The following is a 25,409-nucleotide window of genomic DNA, read 5'->3' on the forward strand; positions in this document are numbered from 1 at the left end:
TAACACAAAAAAAGTTAACCCCAATTTCCTAATATCTTCTCATAGCTCATGTTGAAATGCCTCACTGGTCGAAGAAATGAACTTTTTTTTAAAGTCATCTCTGTGCCCAATGTGGGGCTCAAACTCACCACCCCGGAGACCCAGAGTCCCAAAGCTCCACCGACTGAGCCGGCTGGGCGCCCCAGAAGTGAATTTTTACGGGGGGTTTGTTCACGTCAGGATCCCAGCGTTGCATCGAGTCGACAGGGCTCTTTGGTCCCTTTTTGTCTATGGATGGTTCTCCCTCTCTCTTTTTCTCTCTCTCCAATGTACTTGATGAAGAGGCTGACGTTTGTCCTGAATTTCCCACAGTCTGGGCTTTGTTGACGGTGTCCCTGTGGCGCTTCGTGACCTGCTACTGCTCTCCGTTCTTCTGTTGACCCGGTGGCAAGCTCCCATCGCCGGCTTACGTTCCGGATCTCTATTTTGGGGAGAATGACTCACTCCGAGGTGGTGGTGTATATTTCTACAAGGAAGGACAGCTAGCAGCCATGAGGATCGCTGTCAGGCTCACGCCTTCATTAAAGGTTGCAAAATGAGGATTGTGTACCTCTGTCATTCCTTCTCCGCTGATCAGAGCATTTCCACGTCTGGGTGTCGGCAGAGCGCTTGCGTCCCGAGGGCCTTCTCTTTATCCACTGTGTACCTTGAGTTACAGTCGTACAGAAAAGGCAGGATAAACACTTTGTGTACCAGGTTGTTGTTTTTGTTGTTGTTAACCTTTTTTACACGTGTTATTTATTCTTGCGAGACAGAGTGGGAGCGGAGGAGGGACAAGAGAGAGGGAGACACGGAATCCGAAGCAGCCTCCGGGCTTCGAGCCATCAGCACAGAACCCACCGAGCTCGGACCCACGAACTGCGAGATCATGACCTGAGCTGAAGCCGGGCGCTCGACCGACGAGCCACCCAGGCGCCCCTGCCTGCCAGCTCTTAGATAAAGGGTTTGTTCCCTAGAACCGGCCGAACGTGATCAGTTTCGTTTTTTATGACCATCACGAAAGAATGGATTTTAACAAGTTCGATGTGTTGCAACCTATTGCTTTTGTTACTCTTGTTGGCGCTCCACTTGTCCTGTTTGACCGGCGGGGGCCTCTTCGACTTCTTCCTCGAGAGAATGCCTCAGTAGTGTTGAACACTTTTGTCCTCTGCAGATATGACTAAATATTCCAGACTCTGGAATACTGGCCTGGAATGTGCCATTTCTCCACAGAGCATTTTTTTCTTTTTCTTTTTCCTTTGCACGGGAAGTGGCGCGGGGAGACCACAGTCTGCCCGTGGATGAGTTTAAACAATCCCGGAATGGTCAACCAAGTTCAAAGCAGGGCCCTCTCTGGCAGGGTTTTTGTTCAGGTGATACGCCCGAAGCGAAAGCACATTTTGGGCATTATGAGGGAGCGGGCTGAGTCTCTACCGCCCGCTCCCCAGGGTCAGTTTGCTCTGGGTCAGTGGTGCTTGGGTGGCCTTTATTAATGCAGGATTAACTTGGCCCGCTGGCCAGGCAGCCCGGCTGCTAACCAGGAAGTCCCAGCGGTGAGGAGAGCTTCCTCTCCCTCCCGGAGCGCAGTGCCCGGCTCAGGGTTGGCGCTCGGGGCTTGCTGAGCGCAATCGGAAAGAAGGGGCCTGTGTCGCTGGCTCCTCCCCTGAGAGAGTGCGGGAAGTTCATGTGCCCGTGACAGCTACACGCCCACAGGCCGAGAGGTCCCTCCCGGGACCAACGAAAATGGAACAGTACCTACTGGAAAGCGGCTCATCTCCCACACCCACCGGGAGCCCGCGTCTGACTGGACCAACTTGGCTTTGTATTTTACCCGCACGATGTCTCTCCTCTGTTAGAGGCAAAAATATCCAGCAAAAGGAAGCATTTTGGGAACACACACCCAATACTCTTGCCGGCCGGGACACCAAGGCCGGAGTGGGTCCTCGGTTACTCCGGGGAGCTCGAGCCCCGCGTCGGGCTCTGTGCTGATGGCTCGGAGCCCGGAGCCTGCTTCAGAGTCCGTGTCTCCCTCTCTCTCTGCCCCTCCCCCACTGGCTCTCTGTCTCTGTCTCAAAAAACGAAGAAAAAACGACAATAATAAAAAGAAGACCGTGCACGGATGCTACAGCGATATTCAACACACCGTTCAGCCAAATCTGTATGAGACTGTCCGCGACGAAACCGAGGTAGTCATTTCGACGATCCAGAGTTCTGTTCCAGCCACGTAAAAGGAGAGTCTAGCATTCAAATCCAGCTACATACGTCTTTGTAAACAGTTCTCAGGGAAGAGGAATTCATCAGGGTGATGATTTAGAGCCGTCCTGTCAGCTGCCGTAGCCACGAGAGGCCGCTTCTATTGAAATCAGTTACCGTGAAATTAAGCAAGATACCAGCTCAGGGGCACCAGGCCCCATTCAAAGCGCTCAACAGGCGTGTTGCAGGGACAGGTGTAGACGAATGTCGGGTGCGAGGGCCAAATCTGCTGCCGGTCGTTTCTGTTCTTTGTTATCAAGCGTGTGGACAGAAACCTGGAAAACCTATGGTTCTCTGTCTCCGGCGTGGAGGGGTTCTTTTTAACTTCACTTGCTTCTGTGAGTCTGGGTGGAGAAAGACGCTACCCAGAGGATTTGGGTGGGAATAACTGAAAGAAAGGAAAAAACAAAACAAAACAACTCAACGTGTGTGTCGAATTCAAAAGCGATTTGGAGGTTGTGATTGGAATGTGTTTGGCGCTAACCAAACAACAAGAGAGGCTCCTTAACCTTTTATCGCTTTCCTGGCGCATTAATACCTTTTGGGGGGCGGGGGGGGGGTGTCGTCTCTCAATCTCTTGTAACCTCTGTTTCCAGAATACACTTCAGGAACTGAAGAGGCCGGGCAGGGCAGCGAGAGGAGGGGAAATCAAAGCGAGGCCAGGATCAAAGGGACTCAGGGTGGAAGCCAAGCCATCGACCCTCCTTTTCCTGGGTCTCTGATCAATAAACACCAGCCCCGGAGCAGGGCGGGGGCGGCTCTCAGGGCCGCGTGGAGGGCCTGACTTGAACAACAAAGCCGGGAAGAGGGTACTTAGCACTTGGAGAGGAAAGGCAGGCGTCTGTGATGTTGGGGGCGTCAAGGACAGGAGCCGTGGGGGGAAAGGTTAAGGATGCAAAGGAAGGACAGTGACCCCGAGTGGCTCCCGCCTGCCCGCTGGGGCTGCTGCAGATCGCGATCCTTTTTTGTTTTGTTTTAGCTCATTGCTTTTCTCTTTCTTCTTCACTTCTCTTTCCTGGATGTGCGTCGTCTATTTCCCCTTGCCCGCCCCTTCTGGTTCGACAAGGGTGACCGACACACCAAATGCAAATAAGGGCCCAAGCCCTGAGCAGACCAAGTGGTGAGTGGGCGGAGCCCAGGTGTGGATGAGGGGGGACCTCGACCCCGGATCTCCATCCGTGGCCCTTGCCTTGGGCTAACCCTGAACCTCAGCGTAGCCATTCCGGAACTGGTAAACTGGCTTTGGTAGAGGAAAGTGCCTTACGGAGCCTCGAGCAAATAACTTGCCGGAATGATTTTGTTTTTCAAAAAAGTTTTTTAACGTGTATTTATTTTTGAGAGAGAGAGAGACAGAGTGTGAGCAGGGGAGGGGGGCAGAGAGAGAGGGAGACACAGATTCCAAAGGAGGCTCCAGGCTCCGAGCTGTCGGCACAGAGCCCGACGCGGGGCTCGAACCCACGAGCCACGAGATCATGACCCAAGCCAAAGTCGGACGCTTAACCAACTGAGCCCCCCAGGAGCCCCACCAGAATGATTTTTTTTAAAGATATTGCCAGCGATGGGGCTCCCTCTGTTTTCCAAAAACGGGTATAGAAGAATTAACAAAAACACTCATCGTATGCTTCCAACAGGATAACTGGGTAGGGGATCCCGACCTCGGGGTTGGCAAAAACCACTTAGGACTTTAGACGTGTCTGGCAAACAAAAGGGGAGAGGGAAGCCTGTAATTTTCAGCAAACGGATACACATCAGATGAGATGTGTAGAAGCTTCTAGCTTCCTAACGCTGGTCAGTGCAAATCCCGAACCGGGAAATCTATTCCCACGGTGAAACAGTATCTCGTTCCAGATACATTACGTGCATCCTCTGCTTCCGTGTTCTAACAGTTTTATAAAAACATTCAGATTTTACCAGTTTTTCCCACTAATGTCCTTCGTCCTTTCTAAGGATCCAACCCAGGGCACCCGGCTGGCTCAGTCGGTGTGGAGCATGTGACTCTTGATCTTGGGTTGTGAGTTCCAGCCCCGTTGGGTGTAGACTTTACTTTTTTTATTTTCTAAAAATGTTTTCAATGCTCATTTATCTTTGAGAGAGAGAGAGAGAGAGAGAACAAGAGCAGGGGAGGGGCAGAGAGGGAGACACAGAATCTGAAACAGGCTCCAGGCTCTGAGCTGTCAGCACAGAGCCCGACGCGGGGCTCGAACTCACAGACTGTGAGATCGTGACCTGAGCTGCAGTCGGGCGCTTAACTGAGCCACCCAGGCGCCCCAGGTGTAGACTTGATTAAAAAAAAACAAAAAAACAAAAAAAACCCAGATCCAACCCGGAATACCACATTGCCACTTACTCATCAAAAACTTCATTTGGGGGCCCCTGGGTGGCTCAGCTGGTGGAGTGTCTGACTTCAGTTCAGGTCTTGATCTCTCCATTCGTTAGTTCGAGCCCCACATCAGGCTTACTGCTCAGTGCAGAGTCCCCTTTGGATCCTCTGTCCCCCGCCCTCTGTCCCCCGCCCCCGGCTTGTGCTCTCTCAAAAATAAGTGACACATTTGAAAAAATAAATAAAATACCTTCAAAAAACCTAGGTTTTCAAGATATACGTATAACACCAACATGTGCACAGTTCAAAAACAAAAATACAGCAGCACCAGCAGGTGTAAGATAAAGTCTCCCTCCGCAACCCCTCATTCCCGATCGCGATCCCGGGTTTCCACTGTGTCCCCACCGAGGTTATTTCTCAGGTAAATACCAGCACACGCAATTAAAACCTCATCGAGACAGAGGGAGGAGAGAGGGAAAGGCTGGCCATCTTGTTTCAACACGGGGGATATACCGCGAGCCTTCCAGAAAAGTCATGAAGGAAAATGATTGTTTAGTCAGTGTGCGGGATGACCAGGCTGAATGCTGGCATTTCTTTTCTTTTCTTTCTTTCTTTCTTTCTTTTTTTTTTTTTTTAATGTTTATTTATTTTTGAGAGAGAGAGAGAAAAAGAGAGACACAGAGAGAGAGAGAGCGCTTGAAGGCATATAAGCAGGGGAGGGGCAGACACAGAATCCGGAGCAGCCTCCTGGCTCCCAGAGGCACGGAGGGGCTCGAACCCACCAGCTGTGAGGTCACGACCAAGTCGGACGCTCAGCCAACTTGAGTCCCCCCAGGCGGCCCGAATGCTGGCATTTCTTACCGCCAGTTCAAAAAGCAGAAAAGACCGCCCACGGGCAGCACCTCGTCCCTCTGGGCGGGTCTGTCCTCCGGGGGCACAGGGAGCAGGTGCCTCAGACAGACGGGGCTGCGACACAGGACTGCGGGGACGTCCACACAGCCCGGGATCGTTGTGACTCCTGACCCTGGGCAGAGTTTCTGGCTGGGCCACCCGGGACTGTAAAACCTCACCTCGGCAGCCACACAGCCAGCAAAGCTCGGCCTTCCTCGGAGGCTGGCCTCCCGGTCCCGGGGGTGGCGGGGGGGGTGGGGGGGTGGGGGGGGGCTACACCCAGGGCACTTTGGGGCTGCTGGGATCTGGCTCCATCATCACCGGGAACCTAATGAGCCCAAGGGGCCTGAAAGACGACCCCCAAGACTGGAGGGGACGGCGGTGTCGGCCTCCCGTGGGAGGGTGCGGGGGAACTGACCAGTGAGCACCCGAGTCTCTTGTGGAGGCCGGCTTGGGAGTCCTCGGGGCCTCTCTGGATTCTGGAACTATCTCCTGACCTGTAAACCCGGCATAGGAACTCAGTAGAGCACAGCCTCCCACGATTCAGGAAAGAAGGACCGAGCACAGTCAGACGGAGGGTCTGACCTCCCGTCCCACTTGCCCTCTGACTGAAGACTCCAAGATCCAGGAAAGGAAGGGAGAGGAAGGGCGGGGGAGGGAGACGAGAGAGGAGGGGTGGGGCGGGTAGGTGGAGAAGCGGGCTGCCCCGGAGAGCCCAAAGGGTTGGACACACAGTCCCTGCCGCCCCAACCGCCCACCAGGAGCGAATCGGGCCCAGGGCTCCCGTCCCTCCCCGCGGTCTGTCTTTCTGCCCGGACACCTGGAAAGCCCGTCCGGGACATCCAAGGTCCGGGACGCCCAAGGTCTTCCCGGGGTGGCCTCACGGGGCCCTGAAGGACCCTGCCCACAGAGAGCGGTCCTGGTGGGATCAGGGCTCGGACGGCGGGGGCAGGAGGCCCGGGGCCCACGCCCGTCTCTTCCCACCGGGCGACCTGAGTTCGCGGAGCGCCTGGCACAGCGCGGGGGCCCTGCGCCCCTCACCCTGCAGGGGAGGCACCCCCCCCCACGACCACAGCGCAAGTCCCGGTGAAACGGCCTCTTCTAACGGGGCCCACCGGGCCGGCCCGCCTCCCGCCTCCCGCGAGGGCCCCGCGGGCACGTCCGGGAAGGCGGGGTCCCGCGTCCACCAGCGTCCCTGGTTCCCCCGCCGCCCAAGGGGTGGGCTTGCGGCCCCCTAATCCGCGCCCCCGGCGGATGCAGGGCGCGTCGGGGAGCGAGGGGCTGGGCTGCTTGGCCCAGCTGGCACAGGGTCTCGCACATCGCGGGCGGGGGTGGGGGTGGGGGGGGGGTAAATAAATACGTCCCAGGCCGCGGGCCGGACGGCGGCCAAGGGTCGCTGCCCGGGACTCGCGGGGCGGGACGGAGGCCGACCCCAGGACCCGCCGCCGAGTGGGAGGCCCGCCCCGGGGGATGTGGATTGCGGCGACGGGCGGGAGAGCGGGGGTCGCCGGCGGGGTGGGTCGCAGGGTTGGGGGGGGCGGGGGTCGCCGGGGTGCGGGTGGGAGTCGCCGGAGTGGGGGGCGGGCCAGAGGGCTTGCGGGGGCGTCGCCAGGGTGGAGGGGGGCCAGCGGGCGGGGATCGCAGGAGTAGGGGCGGCGGGCCGGAGGGCGGGCGGGGGTCTCCGGGGGTCCCGGCCCGAGTTCGCGCCTCCCCTCCCCCCGCGCGCGCGCGGCGGCGGAAGCGGCGGTTCCCACGGCGTCTGGCGGGGCCGCCCCCCCGGGGGGCACGGGCCTCCGCGCGCCCGGCCCTTTGAGGCCGCCGCCGCCCCTCCCCCGGCCCCCGCCCTATATCCGCGGCCCGCGCCCCCCGGCGGCGCACAGGCTGGCGCAGCGATGGCCGCGGCGGGGTCCCGGGAGCTCGGCTTCGGGGCGGGCGCCGCGTTCCCCGCGCCCCCGCCCGGCCCCGCCGCCCCGCCGCCCCCGCGCCCCGGCCCCTTCGCGGCCTTCCCGGGCGGGGACCCCGCGCCGCCCGCCCCGTCGCAGCGCCGCAAGCGCACGTCGTTCAGCGCCGAGCAGCTGCAGCTGCTGGAGCTCGTGTTCCGCCGGACCATGTACCCCGACATCCACCTGCGCGAGCGCCTGGCCGCGCTCACGCTGCTCCCCGAGTCCCGGATCCAGGTGAGGGGGGGGGGCTGGGGACGGGGAGCCTCGGGGTCCCGGGCGGCGAGCCGGGGCGGGCGTGCGGCGGAGCGCCTGCCTCGGGCGTCGGGTACGCTCGGGGCCCCTCGAAACGGTCAAAGCCGAGTCCTCAGCGGGAGGGGGAGAGGGAGCCCTTGGATACTTTTTCGTTCTCCGGTTCTCCGGGAAGAGACCGATGAGGCCCGGCTGGGGTTCCCCCGCTGGGAGAAGGGTCCTTGGGACAGGGCCAAGCGACTCCCCGAGTCACCCCCAGGAGCCCCGAGGCCACGCTCTGGGCCGGTACTGGGTCTGGAATCTCGGGGTAAAGCCTGAAGCCCGGGCGGCTCCCTGGAGCCGGCTGCGTTTATTGCACATTTGGATCAGAACCCGGGGGGCTCGGGGGTGATGAGGCCCCCCTGCCCTTCGGCCTGTGTCCAAACGCAGGTCTAAGCGGGAGCCCTCATCTCAGCGCTGGGAGGAGCGGATTTGCTTTTGCGCATCCCCGGGGGTGGGGGTGGGGTGGGGTGGGGTGGGGGGGGGGTGGGAATGATCTGTGGGTCTCAGCAGTTCGCCCCGGAGGCTTCCTAAGCAGGACACCCTCAGGATTGGTTGGGACACCGTGAGCGGCAAATTTGCCCACAGCGGTGGAGTCCGCAGAGCAAAGTGCCTTCTTGATTGATTTGATGAGGGGCTGTACTTTTCGGGAATTGATTTGCTAAGTTATTTTAATGCCTATCATCTTTTAATTTTTTTAATTTTGAGAGGGAGAGAGAGGGAGACAGAGCATGAAGGGGGGAGGGGGGCAGAGAGAGAGAGAGAGAGAGAGAGAGAAAGAGAGAATCTTAAGCAGGCCCCACACTCAGCACGGAGTCCCAGGTGAGGCTCGATCCCGCGACCCTGGGATCGTGACCGCAGCTGAAATCAAAGAGTTGTAGGCATAACCGACTGAGCCTCCCAGGGGCCCCCAATTCTTCTCCTGTTTAAGCCTAGAAGCATTTTATCCTCAAATTCTGAGCCCTTCTGTTTCCGTGACCCTATTTCTCATTGCAAATATCCCCGTGTGGTGCCCAGGCACCCGGCAGTGGTGAGTCAGGGAAAGCGGGGGGCTCTGAACGCCGACCCATCGGCTGGCCCCAGTGCTTTCTGAAACCCAGGGGGTCCCGGAGCAGGGAGCTAGGGCCCGCCGCCCTGGAACGTGGGGACGGTGGAGGCCATCGTGGCACAAGGACTCCAGCCCAAAGCCCCTCTTGTCTCCCCGCTTCCAGGTGTGGTTCCAGAACAGACGTGCCAAGTCGCGGCGTCAGAGCGGGAAACCCTGTCATCCCTCGGCCAGGCCGGAGCTGTTCCTCCTCCGCTCTGCTCAGGGGAGCGAAGCGAAATGCCTAAAGCCCCAGCTGCCTCTTGAAACCGATGGGACCTGCCCGCCCGATCCCCACAGGCTGGGAGAGGGCATCTCTGCCCCTCACTGCCAGGGTCAGCGTTTTGAAACCTATTGCCCCCTCTCTGAAGGCCCCGGTTCAAAGCTGGACTCCTGGGAGGAACACATCTTTTCTGCCTTTGGAAACTCTTGAGCACCGGCGGACTCGGGCCGAGCCCACAGGAGCTGGAGGCTGGAGGCAAAGGGGACACGCCTCACTCTCCTTAGAAGCCTGGAGAAGCCTCCAGGGGCCACCAGATGGGAAAGACCTTCCACTTACCTTCCCAGACTAGCAGGCGACGTCTCTGGCCAGCAGGGCGGTTGTGCGGATCGGAAGGTCACCCCCGGACAGTGTGCGACCTTCTCGGAGCCGCTCCCGTCCGTCGGGGACCAAATGAGCCCCCCCCTCTCTCTTAAACGCTCGAGCCCCCCCCCCCCCACCAAGTCTGAACCTTCCCCTGATCTTGATTCTGTACCTCTTCCTGCCCCCACGCTGTGTCTCTCTTTCTCTCAAAGATAAGTAAATATTAAAAGAAATGTGTGCAAATTACCGTTTGCAAGTTAGCCTGAGATAAATGAAAATCTCGTCTTGGTACGTGGAGGCTTTGCACCCTCCTGAGGGCCGATGGAGACCGTATAGGCGGTGGCCGGGGGTGAGGTCTGTGTGTAGGCTGTGCAGTCTCGACGTTACTAGAATAGTCTGAGCTGTGTTCAGCGTCTCTACGCCAGTTGCCCTAATTTTCAGAGGTGTTATTCAGATGACTTGCGCTTTTCCGAGCAGCACATCCCCTCCGAGAAGCAATCAGGAGACAGTTCAGGCTTTGGTGGCAGACTTGAGTTTTTTTTTTTTTAATGTTTATTATTATTTTTTTTTAAGAGCGAGCGAGTGAGCGCAGGGGAGGGGCAGAGAGGGACAGAGAACCGGAAGCAGGCTCCATGCTATCGGCGCAGAGCCCGATGTGAGGCTCGGTCACGGACCGGGAGAACGTGACCCGAGCCGAAGTTGGATGCTTAGCCTAGGACCTCTAAGCACATTAGTCTGTATCTCTCGAACTCTTATGAGACCCTAGCTGCTGTGTTACGGGCATTATGTGACTGACTTCCAACTGTCATGCAAGGTAGGGACTATGTTTTATTTTAATTTTATTTTTTCAAATGACTTAAAGCAATTTTTAATGTTTATTTTTGAGAGAGAGACAGCATGAGCAGGGGAGGGGCAGAGAGAGAGGGAGACGCAGAATCCGAAGCAGGCTCCGAGCTGTCCGCACAGAGCCCGACGTGGGGCTCGAACCCACGCACCGTGAGATGGTGACCTGAGCTGAAGTTGGATGCTCAACCCTCTGAGCCCCCCCCCCCCCCCCCCCCGCCAGGCACCCTGGTAGGGACTATATTTGAAAGAGCAAGGAACTGGGCCAGGACTCAGTCCACCCATCTGTCCACCACCGAATAATGCCTCCTGTGTCGGCCTGGCCTTTTCCGTCAGGACTAATGATCACGTGATAGGCTTAAAGGCCCCCCCCCCCTGCCCATGCAGAATTTCTGCTTCTGAGTAGTCTCCTCTTGTAAAGCCATCCTCACGGAAAACCGTATGCTTATTCTCTAGTGACACTCATGTCGTTTCGAGCGCTTTTGAAACTTGTCTGTTCACTGCACAGACACTTGCTGGCTACGAACAGGCGCTTTATGAGGGCCTGGAAATGCGAGGGCCCCGGAGACAGGTGCGTCGTGGTCAAGGAAAGCTTCCGTGAGAAACTGAAGTGTAGGATGGTCAGGAGTTAGCAGGGTGAGGAGGGGGACCTGCACGTGCAAAGGCCCTGCGGGGTAAGGAGCAGGAGAAGTTGTTAGAGGTCAGACCAACCGTGACTTTTGGCGGCTTATAAAAGAGTTCTGAGTTTGTCTAGAGAGCCCTGAGCCTTTAGATGGAGAGAAAATGACCAGTTCTGTGTTTTAAGACTCTTACCTGGTGAAAGCTGCAGCTGAGGGGGCAGAGTGGAATGCTAGAGAAGGTGGGGGGTGACCTCCCGGTTCCAGGCTGGTGGGGACGGTGGCTGGGCGGGGCGAGACAAGTGGTAATGGCGAGGATTCAGAAAGTGCGTGCATTCGAGAGACTCGCCCCCCCCCACCCCGTGTTACACGTGGAGCCCAGTGCAGGGCTTGAACTCGTGACCCCGAGATCGAGACCCGAGCTGAGATCAAGAGTTGGACGTTTAAGCGACTGAGCCACCCAGGTGCCCCTCGAGAGAAAGGATTCAGTGGGCGCATCTTTTGATAGATTCTCAATGGTAGCAAGGGAACGTGGTTTCCGGAACTCAACCGAGGGGAGCTCAGAACCGAGCCCGCAAGCACGCGGTGTGCCGGCTTGTGGGCTCCCTCCGGCTTCCACGGCTCTCTTTGGAGCTCGTGCTCAGCGGCAGCGGCGTCGCGCAAATTCACGTACAACATGACTACTCTGAATGATTGAGGTTTCTTCTTCCCGAAACAGAAATCAAATTCAAATACGATCTCAGGCACAGTTCCTGCCACCAGCACTTGGGCACCGCTTAACTTGGACACTGCTTAATTAGTTACGTGCGGTCTTTTTAATGTTTATTTATTTATTTTTGAGAGAGAGAGAGCGCGCGAGAGAGAACAAGTGGGGGAGGAGCAGAGAGAAAGGGAGACACAGAATCCAAAGCAGGTTCCAGGCTCCGAGCTGTCAGCACAGAGCCCGACGCGGGGCTCGAACTCATGAACCGCGAGATCATGATCTGAGCCAAAGGCGGATGCTTAACCGACTGAGCCACCCAGGCGCCCCTAGATACGTGCGTTTACGACCAGGTGGGATTTACGTGTGACCAGTCTTACGTAGCGCGGGGGAAACAAGTAAAAAATGTTTTACATAATTCTAGGCAGGATAGGTTAAAACCAACCATTCACTAGGTCTACAGTAAAGCCAAGAACTTGCTTGCTTAATGTTTTTCAAAGATTTGCAGAGATGGAAAAACCCCTCCCTTGAGGTCTTATTGGACAGAGTCGCAATTCAAAAGGACTTGGTAATTAATCTGCACTGATTCCCCTAAAATATAACTTCGTGGGAATTACAATTCTTTAAAATTTATTTTTATTAAAAATTTTTTAAATGTTTATTTTTGAGGGGCGCCTGGCGGGGCTCAGTCGGTTGGGTGTCCGACTTCGGCTCAGGTCACGATCTTGCCGTCTGTGAGTTCGAGCCCCGCGTCCGGCTCTGTGCTGACAGCTCAGAGCCTGGAGTCTGCTTCAGATTCTGTGTCTCCCTCTCTCTCTGCCCCTCCCCCGCTTATGCTGTGTCTCTCTCTCTGTCAAAAATAAACAAGATTAAAAAAAAATTAAATGTGTATTTTTGAGAGAGAGAGAGAGAGAGAGAGAGAGAGAATGAGTGGGGGAGGGGCAGAGGGAGAAAGAGAGGGAGACAGAGAATCCCAAACAGGGCTCCCAGCTGTCATCACAGAGCCCGCTGCGGGGCTCGATCTCATGACTCGGGAGATCATGAGCTGAAATCAAGAGTCAGCTGTTTAACTGACAGCCACCCAGGCGCCCCAAAACTTTTTAAATAGAGGGAATACTTATCAGCTTGTATCAGTTAAGTGAAAATGGTAGCCAATACTACTTTTCATAGATCAATTTATTTAGAATTACAAATATTAAGAATAAAGGATTTATGCATTTCTTAATTAACATAACTGTTTAGCTAAATATAAACTCTGCACTAAAGGTTTGCAGTGGCACAAGACCAACAAAGAATAGGGAAGCATTTTTAAACTATACAAAACTTTCAAATGGAAAATAATCTTGTTTTAGTCTTATTATACATCAACATATAAAAAGTCCTATTTTATGGGACAGCTAAAAGAATCAAAGTCACCTCTACAGCTATACCTTAAACTCCAAATCTGAAAACAATTTTATTATATTTTGACTTTATAATATTCTATGTTAAAACAAAGAAAATTCCAAATACACACTTTGTACAAGATTAACATCGTAGGCAGGGGTTTCCTTTAAAAACAACAAAAAACAACCAAAAAAACCCCACGACCGAATACAAACCTTTTTTTTTTCTGCATTTCGTTGCACTGGTTATTATATTCGTTTTCCTTATAAAATCTTTTGACTTTATAAATTGTGTACGGTTGGATTTTAACCAGTAATCTGGTTCGAGTTGTGCAAATAAACAAAATATGAAAATAGTGTGTCGTCAGTCTTCTTAAATACATTTCATCACAGCACTTTTTGCCCTGACGTGGCGGGAAAAGGCCTACCAAATCCACTTGCCGAAATGTAGCCATTTTGCGAGTACTTTTGTTTCCTGCTCCTTCATTCTCTTTCGACAGACAAACAACAGAGGTTTCTTTTATAAATTATGATAAATTAAAATATTTATTACTAGAAAATGACGTGCAGGCCCAGGTCGCGCTCCGTCTATCACGTCTGCTGGTCGAGCCCGCGTCTCCCACCCGTGTTCCAGCGGCTTCCTGCAGACCGGGCCTCCGCGCCTCGAGGGCGCGCTCTGTCAACGACCGGAGGGTGCGCGGCTGCGGGAGCCCGGGCCGTCGCTTCCCCGCTGGCGCCACGGGCCACCCGCCACCAGGCCGTGTCTCGTGCTCTCCGCCGCGGGCGCCGCCTGCGTGTGTCGGGCTGAGTTCATGCGGTTAAAAAAAGCGTTCGGACGTTTTCAGCTGAAAGATACCCGCCCCCGAGCAGGTGCCGTAAGCGATGCTGCCGCAGCCGGACGGTAAGAGGCAAATAAGCACGAAGCTGGTCAGCGGCGCGGGGCCAGGCGGCCCAGTGTCCTCAAGTGCCTCGTTTGGAGCTTCGGCCTCCCCCGCGTTCCGGGACCCGTAACTCGGGGTGGGGGGGCGGGAACACTCCGAAGCGGGTCCCCCGCGGCCGGAGCCGCGACGTCTTCCGCTCAGTCCCTGTTGGTGTCATTGGCGGCGAAGGCGTGCAGGTTCCCCATCTGGCTGAGGCCGCTCTGGATGTGCGCCACGTGGATCTCCACGTTGTTCTGGAAGCAGCTGAGGAAGGAAGAAACGCGGTGAGCTGCGCCATCTCACTACGTCGGGAAAAGACTTCTGAGAGAAGGAAGGGCTGAACTGGAGTTCAAGAGCGGGCTGTGGAAATGGCCCCGAGGAAGGACTAAATCTCCCCGTGACGCGGGCTACGACCCCAGCGGCCCCACCCCCACTGCAGGACAAAGTGAAAAGGTAGGAGGGAAGGGGGGGCGAAGGTGCTCTCTCTGGGGACCATCGCCTCAGCGGCGCCTCCACCCCGCCCAGGTCCACACGGTGCGCGGCTTCGGATTCCTTCCTCCGCAAAACGCACGTCCCATTTCTGTTCCGTCAATAGATGGCACAGAACGGACAGCTCTTTTATAATTTATTTAAAGGCCAAAACTTACACGCCTAATTCTTAAAACCTGCGCCGGAAGGCACCGTGGACTAACGAGGGATTCGGGTCCATCTAACGAATTACCTGATATTAGAAGCATCTATTGTCCTCTTGATGTCATTTAGTGAATCTGTGAGTGATTTGAATTCAAAGGAGTTCAGGTCTCCTCCTTCTGCTAGACACTAAAAGGAAAGATATTTCAAAATTTAATTGAATCACGGTCCAAAGACAGACAGATAGGCATCGGATATAATCTGTAGATTATAATTTTTCAGCAACAGATCAGCAGAGTTGTTTGTGTAGCTGTCAAAATTTAGGACATGTCTTCTCCCAAAGTTACCTTAATTTGTAACAAGATAGCCGTCAGCCTGGAGATCAAGTCTGTCAGGTTTTCATTTTCGACACAGGGCTGTCCGGCGGCGGAGTTGGCGTGCCTCACGATCTCCTGGGCTTCCTCCTCGCACCTTCGCCGCATGTCTGTCGGCTGATCTGCGGGCTGGAGGCCCTGGTCCGGAGCGAGCTGAGAACCGAGGGTTCAAGCAGAAGACGTTGTTCGTAAGGCCATAATCTGTGTTTGTGCCGTTTTCAGAGCCGGATGGTTTTTTTTATAAACTTTATTCATTCATCTTGAGAGAGAGGGTGTGCACACGAGTGGGAGAAGGGCAGTGGGAGGGAGAGAGAGGATCCCAAGCAGGCTCCACGCCGTCAGCGCGGAGCCCAACGTGGGGCTCGATCCCATGAACCGTGAGATCATGACCTGACCTCAAATCAAGAGTCGGATGCTTAACCAGCTGAGCCCCCCAGGCGCCCTCTGATTCGGATTTTTGTAAAACTAGCATTTATAACGAAAATGGTCCTTACTCCTACCTTAGAAATTTTTCTTCTCTAACAGTCCCCCCCCCCCAATTTCTTTTATATTCTTGGTAACTGTTAATTGATATGATTTCAAACTTCTAAGAAGGAATAGAATAGAAAAGCCTTGAGAACCTTTTACCCAGAGACGCTGTTTGTGGTTTATTCTGTTTGACATTTATTTGGTCTCTCTCCGTGTAATGTGTAATTTTTCCCCCTGTAACTATTTGAGAATAACCTGCAAACACTGTGCCTCTTTGCCCCAAAGCACTCCCAGTTTGTATTTTGTAAGTAAAGGATATTCTATTACATCCCCATAGTGCAACTATCGCTATCAGGAATTTTTTTAACGTTTATTTATTTATTTTGAGAGAGAGCAGCAGCAGGTGAACAGCAGAGAGAGTATCCCAAGGAGGCTCTGAGCTGTCAGCGCAGAGCCCGACACAGGGCTCGAACTCACGAACCGTGAGAACCTGACCTGAGCTGAAATCAAGAGTCAGACGCTAAGCCGACTGAGCCCCCCAGGCACCCCACAATCAGGAAATTCAATGTTGATGCGAGGCCATACTCCTAACAGAACGCATTCAAATTTCAACTGTCTCAAGTGTCCTACATGTGGCTGTTCCCCCCCCCCCCCCCGCCGCCCCCGAAAACATGTGGTCGTCATGTCTCTGCAGGTTCCTTTATTCTGGACCAGTTTCTCTCCCATGACCTTGACATTTTTGAAGAGTAGCGGCCAATTATTTTGTACACGGTCCCTCACCGTGGGTTTGTCCGCTTCCTCGTGATTGGACGGAAGTTACGCACTTTGGGGAGGAGAACCACGAAAGTGGCACTGAGTTCCCACGCAGGGCGTCACGGTTCGGAGGTGTCACGGTTGGACGTGGGTGTGTCCAACTGCTGGTGGTGTTACCTCCGAACACTTGGCTAAGGTAGTTAGGGGTCTGCCAGACTTCCCCGTGGCACAGGATTTCCCCTGTGTGACCGGTAAGTACTTGTGAAGAGGGATTCTGAGGCTACGTAAAGACCCTGTTCCTCGGCAAACTTTCACCCTCCAGTTTTCGCGTCTAGGGACGATTCTCGCCTTTACCGGTTATTACCAGGACGGCTGCCGAGCGATACCCTTCTCCTCTCACTGTTCCTTCTACATTTATCGGGTGGCATTTGCCTACAAGAACTTTTCCTTAAAAGTTAATTGGTTAATTAGTTAATATTAGTATGGACTCACAGATTCTTACTTTCTTCAAAAGGTTATAATCTCTCAGTATAATTACTTAATGCCGAAGCCCAAACTGTCCCAGATTTGGCCAGTGGGGACCCTGTCCGGCTGGTTCCGCTGGACATGTTCCCTTACCCCGGGGGGCACATTTTACTTCCTTGCCCGCTAAGATGGTCCGGGCTCGTCTACCTTCTCTGCCCACGCTCTGGAAGCAGGCTCTTTTTCAAGGAGCGCTATTTGTGGACAGTAGCGTTTGGAACCCAAGATCGGGTGCTGGGGGTGCTCGCTGCTGTCAGGGTGTCTGCCTCCGGGCTCTCTCAGTGCGTGTGCGCACACACATGCGCACTTACATCCGTGTCATATAAATAAAAGGAACCACGGAGTCAGACCGATTCTTCCTCTTCTAATTTAACGCCACAGGGTTCGCTGTAGCCTTTCCTTCTTGGCGCCTTCTCTGGAGGTGGGACAGCGGGCTTCTGTCACCCACAATACACCTCGTTACTCATCTGCTCCATTGGAATGCAGAGTTTGAGAACTGCGAACCCATACCGCCACGAGAAAAAAACCTTACTAACTGGAGTTCAGTATTTATTTAAAGTTCGGTTTACCTTCAGCCTAAGAGTATATATAGTCAAAATACTATGTTCAGGTTACGTGGATTCGTTTTGGCCCCCGTCAGTGTTTCTGTTTCTCCTCTGGAATATGGTTAGGTTCGTTTATTTCTTTTTCTAGTCCATTTTAGAGCTGAGCTCATCTGTGTTTGCTGAGGAAACAGACACGCAAAGAAATGTCACCGCTCCTCCCTCCCCAACCCCCACCCCGTCCCCAAATCGGTTTCCGGTCTGTCCTTCCTGCATTTATTCTTGAAAAACTACGCCGTTACTCGTAGATTCTACTCCTGCGTGTTTCTGATTCCAAGGGTAACACTTAGTAACCTTCACGTACTTTCCTTGTTTCACGTAGTGTAGCCTGGAAATCATCCATGTGGGTGAACACGAAGCTTCCTGGTCTGTTCTTACGGTAGGCACTCCACGGTGCAGACGTGCCCTAAGTCCTTCGGCCAATTCCCTGTGTACGGGCATTTACGTTTTCTCCTAATATTTGGCAATTACCAGGAGTGCCGCAACGAGTAACCTTGTCTCTAATAAAAAAAATTCTAACGTTTTTAGATGCTCTGAACGTTCCAGCGCAGATCTTTTGGGTAAATACAAGTTCACAAATCTGTTTGGTATACACTGGGAACAGAATTGCTTAATCATAGTGCTCTCTGTTCTTATTTTAAAATCAATACTGTATGTCCTCAAGAGCTTTGTGAAAATTAAATCAGTCTGCTTCCCTGGAAAAACGAGCCTATCACAAGAGGCCTGGCACACATCACGAAACTAAAGAGCGGTGTCACATAGGTGACAACCAGCAGGAAAATAAAACTAAATGATAACGGAGGGCTAGAGGAACGAGCAAAATGTACTGAGGTCGGTTATAGGCAACCACTGAGCACGTCCCTACGGTCAGTGCAGGGGGATTGGTAACACGGCCCGAGGCGGGTCTGTGGGACTTCGCTGGAGGCCGGCACGATAAAGGGCTAAGTGGTGCAGAATCTCACATCACAAGTGGAGGAGGCTCACTGGAAACATAAAAATGCGAGTGTGGGAGCATTCCAAACTCCTCTCGTTTAATTCCTACCGTGTGGTAAGAAAATCAAAATTAAGGAGTGCCTGGGGTGCTCAGTGTGTTAAGCAACTCTCGGTTTCGGCTCAGGTCATGATCTCATGGTTCGTGAGTTCGAGCCCTGCATCCGGCTCCGTGCTGTCAGCTCGGTGTCTGTTTGGGGTTCTCTCTCTCTCCCTCTCTCAACCCCTCCTGCTCGTGTGCTCTCTCTCAAAATAAATAAATAAACTCTAAAAAAAGTTTTTAAAAGAAAATCAAATTTTAGGTGACGCTGTTGAACTGCTTTCATATGCATGAATTTACATACGTGGTAACAATTCACAAATAACCCTTTGCTCTCTATACTGGAAGTTCGAGAATCCACAGTTCTAATGAAAAGCTGAAAGGAGGAAACAAAATTGTATACACAGCAGGACCATAACCTTGTGAGAAGAGGCAGAGGTATATACACAAGACGAAGGGGAAATAAACCAAAATATAGTACTGGGATAGCAGAATTCAGTAATCATTTTTCTTGATTTTCCTGAATTTTTTTCCAAGAGCTCTAACATTTGTGACTCAAACAAAAACCAACAGAACTGATAGCTCCCTGTGCGCAGAGCACTCTTCAAACCGACTCCAAAACAAGTAAAAACGTACATAAACGTGGTTTTGCTAACGGGTCTCGTAAAGGTAATGGCTTAGTCTGAGTTTTCGGAAATGTGGAGGTAACCCGCGTTAAGCTTCAAGTAAAAGAGCGCAGGGGGGCCCCTCAGCGATTTCCTACAAAGCCCCCACCTCATAGCAGTACTGCTGGACTTTGTGCAAGACTTTGTTGAGGTCCTTGTTCAGCTGCTCGAGCTCCAGGACGATGGTCGCGTACCGCCGCTGAAACTCGATGCCGATGGGCATGGAGTAGGACTTCTGCAAGAAACGAAAATCAGGTTCTGGTAAGGATTTTTTTGAGTGGTGCAATTTCTTCCTTTCCTTTCCTTTCTGGGGGGGGGGGTGGGGGCGGGCGGGGCACGAGAAAGAATGAGAGATCTGGGTAGGGGCAGAGGGAGAGGGAGAGAGAATCTTAAGCTGGCTCCTTGCTCAGTGTGGAGTCCGATGCTGGGCCCCGAGCCGAAATCAAGAGTCGGACACTTGGCCGACTTTTTTTAAGTTTTTACTTTTTTAAAGTTTGTTTTGAGAGAGAGAATGAGACAGCACGCGCAGGAGGGGCCAGAGAGAGAGGGAGAGCGAGCGAATCTCAAACAGGCTCTGCATGGACTCGAGACCCGATCCCACGACTGTGAGATTATGACCTGAGCAGAAACCAAGAGTCAGACGCTTAACCAACTGAGCCATCCGGGTTCCCCTGCCATTTACTTTTTAAAAAATTTTACTTATTTAAATTCAAGTTAGTTAATACACAGTGTAGTGTTGATTTCAGGAATAGAAACCAGTGATTGATCAGTTTGCATACAACGCCCAGTGCTCATCCCAACAAGTGTCCTCCTTCCTGCCCGGCACCCATTTAGCCCATCCCTCCCCGCCCCAAACCCTGCCCGCAACCCTCAGTTTGTTCTCTGTATTTAAGAGTCTCTTATGGTTTGCCTCCTTCTCTGTTTATCTAATTTTTCCTTCCCTTGCCCTACGTTCATCTGTTATGTTTCTTAAATTCCACATATGAGTAAAACTGTAGGTCTTTCTCTGCCTGACTTATTTTGCTTAGCATAATACATTCTAGTTCCATCCACATTGTTGCAAATGACAAGATTTTACCTTTTTTTTTTTTTTAAAGATCTTACAGAGAGAGAGAGGGTTTTTGGTTTTTTTGTTTGTTTGTTTGTTTGTTTGTTTTTTATCACCACAGAGCCTGGCGCAGGGCTCCAACTCACAAACTGAGAGATCATGCCCTGAGCCGAAATTAAGAGTTGGACGCTTAACCATCTGAGCCACCCAGGAGCCCCAAGACAGAGAATAAGTTATATGAAGCAGAACTGTTGAATCTGTATACCTGTTCATTTCATTAGTCTTCCAATTTTCTCCTAAGTTTGCCACTTTTCAAAATAAAAAAGTTGGTTAAAAAAAAAAAAAAAAACCCACAAACCCACATATACTCATTTGAAGTATTCTGGTTACGGGAACTCCATTCTTCTCCATCTGGAATCAACTGAATGTAGCACACCGGTTAAGAGCACCGGAGCCGGAATCACACCACAGAGGTTCAAATCGCAACTGTCACCTGCTCGCTGTGCGGCCTCAGGCATGCTCCTTAACCTCTCTGTGCTGTTTTCCTCGTGTGCCAAACGGGGACCATACGAATACTTACCTAACGGGAGGACCCGGCGATGACGGGAAAGCGCGTGCCCGCGCACCGCCTCGCACGCAGAAAATGCTCGGAGCGCCAGGTGCAATCGCCGTGCCCTCGTCCGGGTTTGCCCCCCACCCGGAAGCGTGAGCCGCCGTGGCCTTTGCTCCGTCCCCCGCCCGCTGGACCGGCCGCAGGTGCTTCGACGGGCCCCTCCGGCCAGGCCGAGGCAGCCGCGTCTCCTCCAGGACTTCCCGGAGGGCGGACCTCGCGTCCCGTCCCGGAAGCACAGGGAAGGCGGGAAGCAGGCCCGGGCCGCCCACGAGGCCCAGATCGCAGAACTACAATGGTATGGGAGACAGAAACCGCAGAGGCCAGCCGTGCGACCCCGCCACGTTACGGATGAGAGCCCCGAGGCGGAAGGAAGCCCACGCGAGTAACGTGCGGGTGACGTGACGCGACGCGGAAGATGGTGACGTGTGCGGAGTGACCATGACGACGCGCCGGACGCTGCCCTAGGTGTCCAACGGGATCTCCCTGGATCCTCACAACGACCCCCGCCCCCCGAGCAGGGGACCGTGCTTAGCCGCATCTTGCAGATGGAGGGATCTGCGCCCCCCGTGTGCACAGCCAGTAAGCGGCAAGCATGCGGGACCCAAAGGCGGCTGCGGGGGTGGGGGTGAACCCCCCGCCCCCCCCCCCCCCGGAGGACCTGTGCGGCGGGGGGTGGGGGGAGAATGTTGAAGGGAGAGCAGGGAAGGGAGCACTGCGGGGGCGAGCTTCGAGGCCTCGGCAGGACCTCCGACTCAGTTTACCCCTGGTGCCTCCTGAACCGCGTCGCCTTCCTCGGCTTCAGGTTTTGTGCAGTTAGGCCCAGTGGACGACCCCCAGAGCCCGCACTTAACAGAATACAAGGGTCAACGGGCCGCGGTAAATTTAACTGCATCTCCTTGTCGGGGCAGACTGGGGGTGACCGAGGACACGGTGTGGGGTTTCGCCAAGCACCTGACCCAGTCTCTTCTTGAGGGGAAGAGTGTATTCTGGCAGACTCACAGCTAGTTAATCTCTATCAGAATTATTAAAGGCTCTGTATCTTCTTGCACAGAATTCACTGCAGGATGTCAAAGGCCTTGATCCTCAACTTCGGTGTTCAGTGTATTTATGAGCCATTTAAATACAGACATACACCAAAATGTACACAGGAGTGGCTGGCTGGCTCAGCCCACAGAGCGTGTGACTCTTGTCTCAGGGCCATGAGTTCAAGCTCCACGTTGGACAGGAGCCTACTTTAAAAAATTAAAAAAAAAAAATTTTTTTTTTAATGTTTTATTTATTTTTGAGACAGAGACAGAGCATGAGCAGGGGAGGGGCCGAGAGAGAGGGAGACACAGAATCTGAAGCAGGTTCCAGGCCCGGAGCTGCCAGCACAGAGCCCGACGCGGGGCTCAAATTCACAAACCGCTAGGTCGTGACCTGAGCTGAAGTCAATGAGCTATTTGTGTTTCAGCCACAAAGACTAAACGATGTAAGAATCGATGTCAGAATCCTACAATAGCTGGCATTGGAGAGGACAGCCCACATTCCCTGGTATTATGAAGTGAGAGCGGAATACAGTGCAGTATAACAGTTATTTCAAAATATACCCACCCCCAAATGCTCAATAGTATATACACTATATGTGCTTAGATGTACAAAAACAAAAAGAAGAAAAAATATCAAATTCAAGAAGAGTGGTAATTTTTTAAATAGAATACATTTACTCAGGTTTTACACATACAATTCAAATTAAAAAAATTTTTTTAAATGTTTATTGAGTTTTGAGAGAGAGAGAGAGAGAGAGAGAGAGAGCAAGCTGGGGAGGGGCAGAAAGAGAGGGAGACACAGAATCCCAAGCAGGCTCCAGGCTCCAAACTGTCAGCACAGAGCCGGATGCGGGGCTCGAACCCACAAACTGAGAGATCATGACCTGAGCCCAAGCTGGACGCCTAACCAACTAAGCCACCCAGGTGCCTCCTACAATGCAAAATTTTTTAAGCACAAATTTGACATTGAGTTAGGTCTACATGAATAAAGTGAGGCATAGAGTCAGATGTTAAGTTGAACTATATAAAATAATACCTAATGCAACTTTTGGTCAAAAACAAGGTCTGGTAACAAAGTAATGAATGATTTTCTTGTGTGGGTTATGAGCCGAGGCCCAAGGCAACCGTCTAGAGACGCAGAATGTTTTAGGGGATAAGATAGCAGACAGAGCAGTTCGTGTGTAAGGGTGTGGGAGGGAGTTTGGGCCATAAATTTATATAAGCCGCTCCTGTGATAAGGCTAATGTCAACCTGCACAGCAAGCATATGGTACCAGTGTGACTTAATCTGGAATGTTATAGCCTATCTGGGCCCCACATCATAAGGCAAACTAGAATATCCAGAGGAGAGGAAGCAGAATTGTGAAAGAATCCAAAATCATATTGTATAAAAAAAGGCTCAAGGGAAAGGGATCTTTTATTTATTATCTTTTCATTTTACTTATTTTTGAGAGCGCGTGTGCAAGCAGGGGGGTGGGGGGAGAGAGAGTGGGACAGAGGGTCTAAAGTGGGCTCTGCCCTGACAGTGGAGAGCCTGACGCAGGGTTCAAACTCGCGAACCAGGAGATCATGGCCTGAGCCAAAGTCAGACGCTTAACTGACTGAGCCACCCAGGTGCCCCGGGAAAAGGATCTTTTAAACTAAACTGGCAAATATTTATTACACAAGTAGCTCATCAATACATCTCATTGGGACAGAACAGAACAATACAAAAATAGAACGTAACAAGGAAGACCCCGTCACTTATCTGTGCCCACCCACCCCACGCTGCCCTCCGCGGTGGACCCCGTCACATTTGGCGTGTGGCTTTCCAGTGACTTTTTCGAGGCGTTTCATACACACATATGCACAGCTTTTTTACAAAAATGGAATCCGATAAAAATGGAATATTGTCCTACAGTCTGTCCAATGTAATGCGTCTTGGAGAGCTTTCCATGTGGATACAGGCAGATCTAACTCGCTCCTTTTAGGAATTACACAGTGCTCGGGTAGGGAAACTGTGTCAGGATTCATCTGACAGATGGCCTTCAGACGGGCATTTACATTTTCTTCTTTTGTTGCTCTTACGAGCCATCCTTCGGAGAACACTCTTGCATGCGCATCTCTGTGCACCTGACTGTCCTCCGCGATGACGCCCCAGAACTGGAACTTACGCCCCCACCTACGGTGTAGAGCGGTCCGCCTACTTCTGCACACATTTGCCAACGTTTACGTGAAGTGTTTACAAATCTGATGGGAGACTCTTCAGTCTGCAAAGGACCAGGAAGACAGAAGAGGTGTAAGCTGCCTCCAAATATCGAAACAGTTACCACACAGAAGGTGCGGAATCTTTGAGCCTACAACTGCGGCTATGGGAGGAAAGCCACAGAGTCAACGTGAAGACCTCACGACGAGGGGCGCCCGGCGGGCTCAGTCGAGTGGGCATCTGACTCTTGTTTTCAGCTCGGGTCATGATCTCCTGGTTTCGTCGGATCGAGCCCCGTGTCGGGCTCTACGCTGACAGCGTGGGATTCATTCTCTCCCTCTCTCTCTGTTCCTCCACTGCTTGTACACGCTCAGTCTCTCTCAAAGTAAATAAACTTAAAAAAAACCAAAACTCATCATGAGTTGGCTGTCTTCCTCTCCCACGGTGGGAAGTCTTCTTCTGTCCCTGTGTGGATAGCTCACTACCCGCCATGTTCTCTGTGCTCTTCTGATGTTCCACGGGCCTTCTGGTTGGCCGTCTCTTAATTTTTCTCTCGTGTTTTCCATCTCTGTTTTTCTTTTTTAAATATTTATTTCATTTCTACATAATCTCTACGCCCAACTCGGGGCCTGAACTCAAGAGTCAAGAGTCACGTGCTCCACCGACTGAGCCAGCCAGGGGCCCCTGCACCTCTATTTTTCAATCACACACTGTGGGAGAGTTCAACTCTTTCTTCTTAACGGTCTATTGAAAATATTTAAAATTCTTTTTGGAACAGAAAATAACTTTGCAAGTCTGTGTATGTAACGGGATGTATCAACTGTTAGATTGTACGTCAGGCTGAGGGCTCCCTGACTGCCAGGATGAGACCTTTCAGTTACAACTTCATGCTACATAAAACTCAGCATTTCTTTTCAAGTTTATTTTATTTTGAGAGAGAGAAAGAGAGAGAGAGAGAGAGAGAGAGAGAGAGAGAGAGAGAGAGAGAGAGAATGAATATATGAGAGTGAGGGAGGGGCAGAGAGGGAGACTCCCAAGCAGGCTCTGTGCTGATAGCTGGGGGGCTCGATCTCACAGTTCGCGAGAAGGTTCAATTTAATTTGTAATAGCTAAAAAATGTAAACTATCCAAACACCCCTCAACAGGCAAATGGAGAAACAATTGTGCTGTATCTACACAGTGAGATCCTACTTAGCAATAAAGAGAATTACGGAATGTTGCACGAACTATGGAACACACAACCAGGTGGATGAATCAAGATCATTACACCCAATGAAAGACGCCAGGCAAAAAAAAAAAAGAAAGAAAAGAAAAGCACATATACTGAATGATTCCGTTTACGTACAATTCTAGAAAATGCAACCTAATCTGTGTAACAGAAGGCAGACCGGTGGTTGCCTGGAGCCTGGGGTAGCGGGAGGGATAGATCACAAAGGACTTGGGGAAATCTGGTGGGAGCGGAGTTGTAATCCCCTCTGTGGCGATGGTTTCATGGGTATGTGTGTATATGCACACACACACATATATCCGATCAAACACACATTTTTAAAACAGGTACAGCTCACTGTATGCTAATTATACCTCAACAAAGTTGGGGAAGTAATGGGAAAAACCCACCCAGATCAGCCACAGAAACCACTAACAGCC

General features: G+C 52.5%; 2 protein-coding genes across 7 annotated transcripts in view; one reads left to right on the forward strand and one right to left on the reverse strand.

Moving 5' to 3' along the window:
• Positions 1-7,374: 7,374 nt before the first annotated feature.
• MIXL1 (Mix paired-like homeobox) lies at positions 7,375-9,230 on the forward strand. The gene is made up of 2 exons (XM_030301766.1): positions 7,375-7,659; positions 8,925-9,230. Exons 1-2 carry the CDS (start codon positions 7,375-7,377, stop codon positions 9,228-9,230), a joined length of 591 nt encoding a protein of 196 aa, XP_030157626.1.
• Positions 9,231-12,698: 3,468 nt separating this feature from the next.
• Positions 12,699-25,409, reverse strand: part of LIN9 (lin-9 DREAM MuvB core complex component) — a 63,685-nt gene continuing 50,974 nt past the window's right edge. For 5 of the 6 annotated variants that reach the window (XM_030302380.1, XM_030302382.1, XM_030302384.1 and 2 more), the window contains 4 exons: positions 18,999-19,124; positions 14,823-15,002; positions 14,567-14,664; positions 12,699-14,109 (listed from right to left, as the gene is read on the reverse strand). In XM_030302380.1, the coding sequence (XP_030158240.1) occupies positions 14,004-14,109; positions 14,567-14,664; positions 14,823-15,002; positions 18,999-19,124 (510 nt within the window). In that variant the 3' untranslated portion in view covers positions 12,699-14,003. Of the gene's footprint in view, positions 14,110-14,566; positions 14,665-14,822; positions 15,003-18,998; positions 19,125-23,149; positions 23,827-25,409 lie in introns of those variants that run through there. The other variant, XM_030302383.1, reaches the window with a different exon arrangement.

The sequence above is a fragment of the Lynx canadensis genome, chromosome F1 (assembly GCF_007474595.2).
Source record: "Lynx canadensis isolate LIC74 chromosome F1, mLynCan4.pri.v2, whole genome shotgun sequence".
Lineage (NCBI taxonomy): Eukaryota > Metazoa > Chordata > Mammalia > Carnivora > Felidae > Lynx > Lynx canadensis.

Bases quoted from the DNA above. Each gene is read 5' to 3' on its own strand.
- MIXL1 (XM_030301766.1), top strand. From the start codon at position 7,375: ATGGCCGCGGCGGGGTCCCGGGAGCTCGGCTTCGGGGCGGGCGCCGCG. The intron at 7,660-8,924 runs GTGAGGGGGGGG...CCCCGCTTCCAG, and splicing joins TCCCCGAGTCCCGGATCCAG to GTGTGGTTCCAGAACAGACG.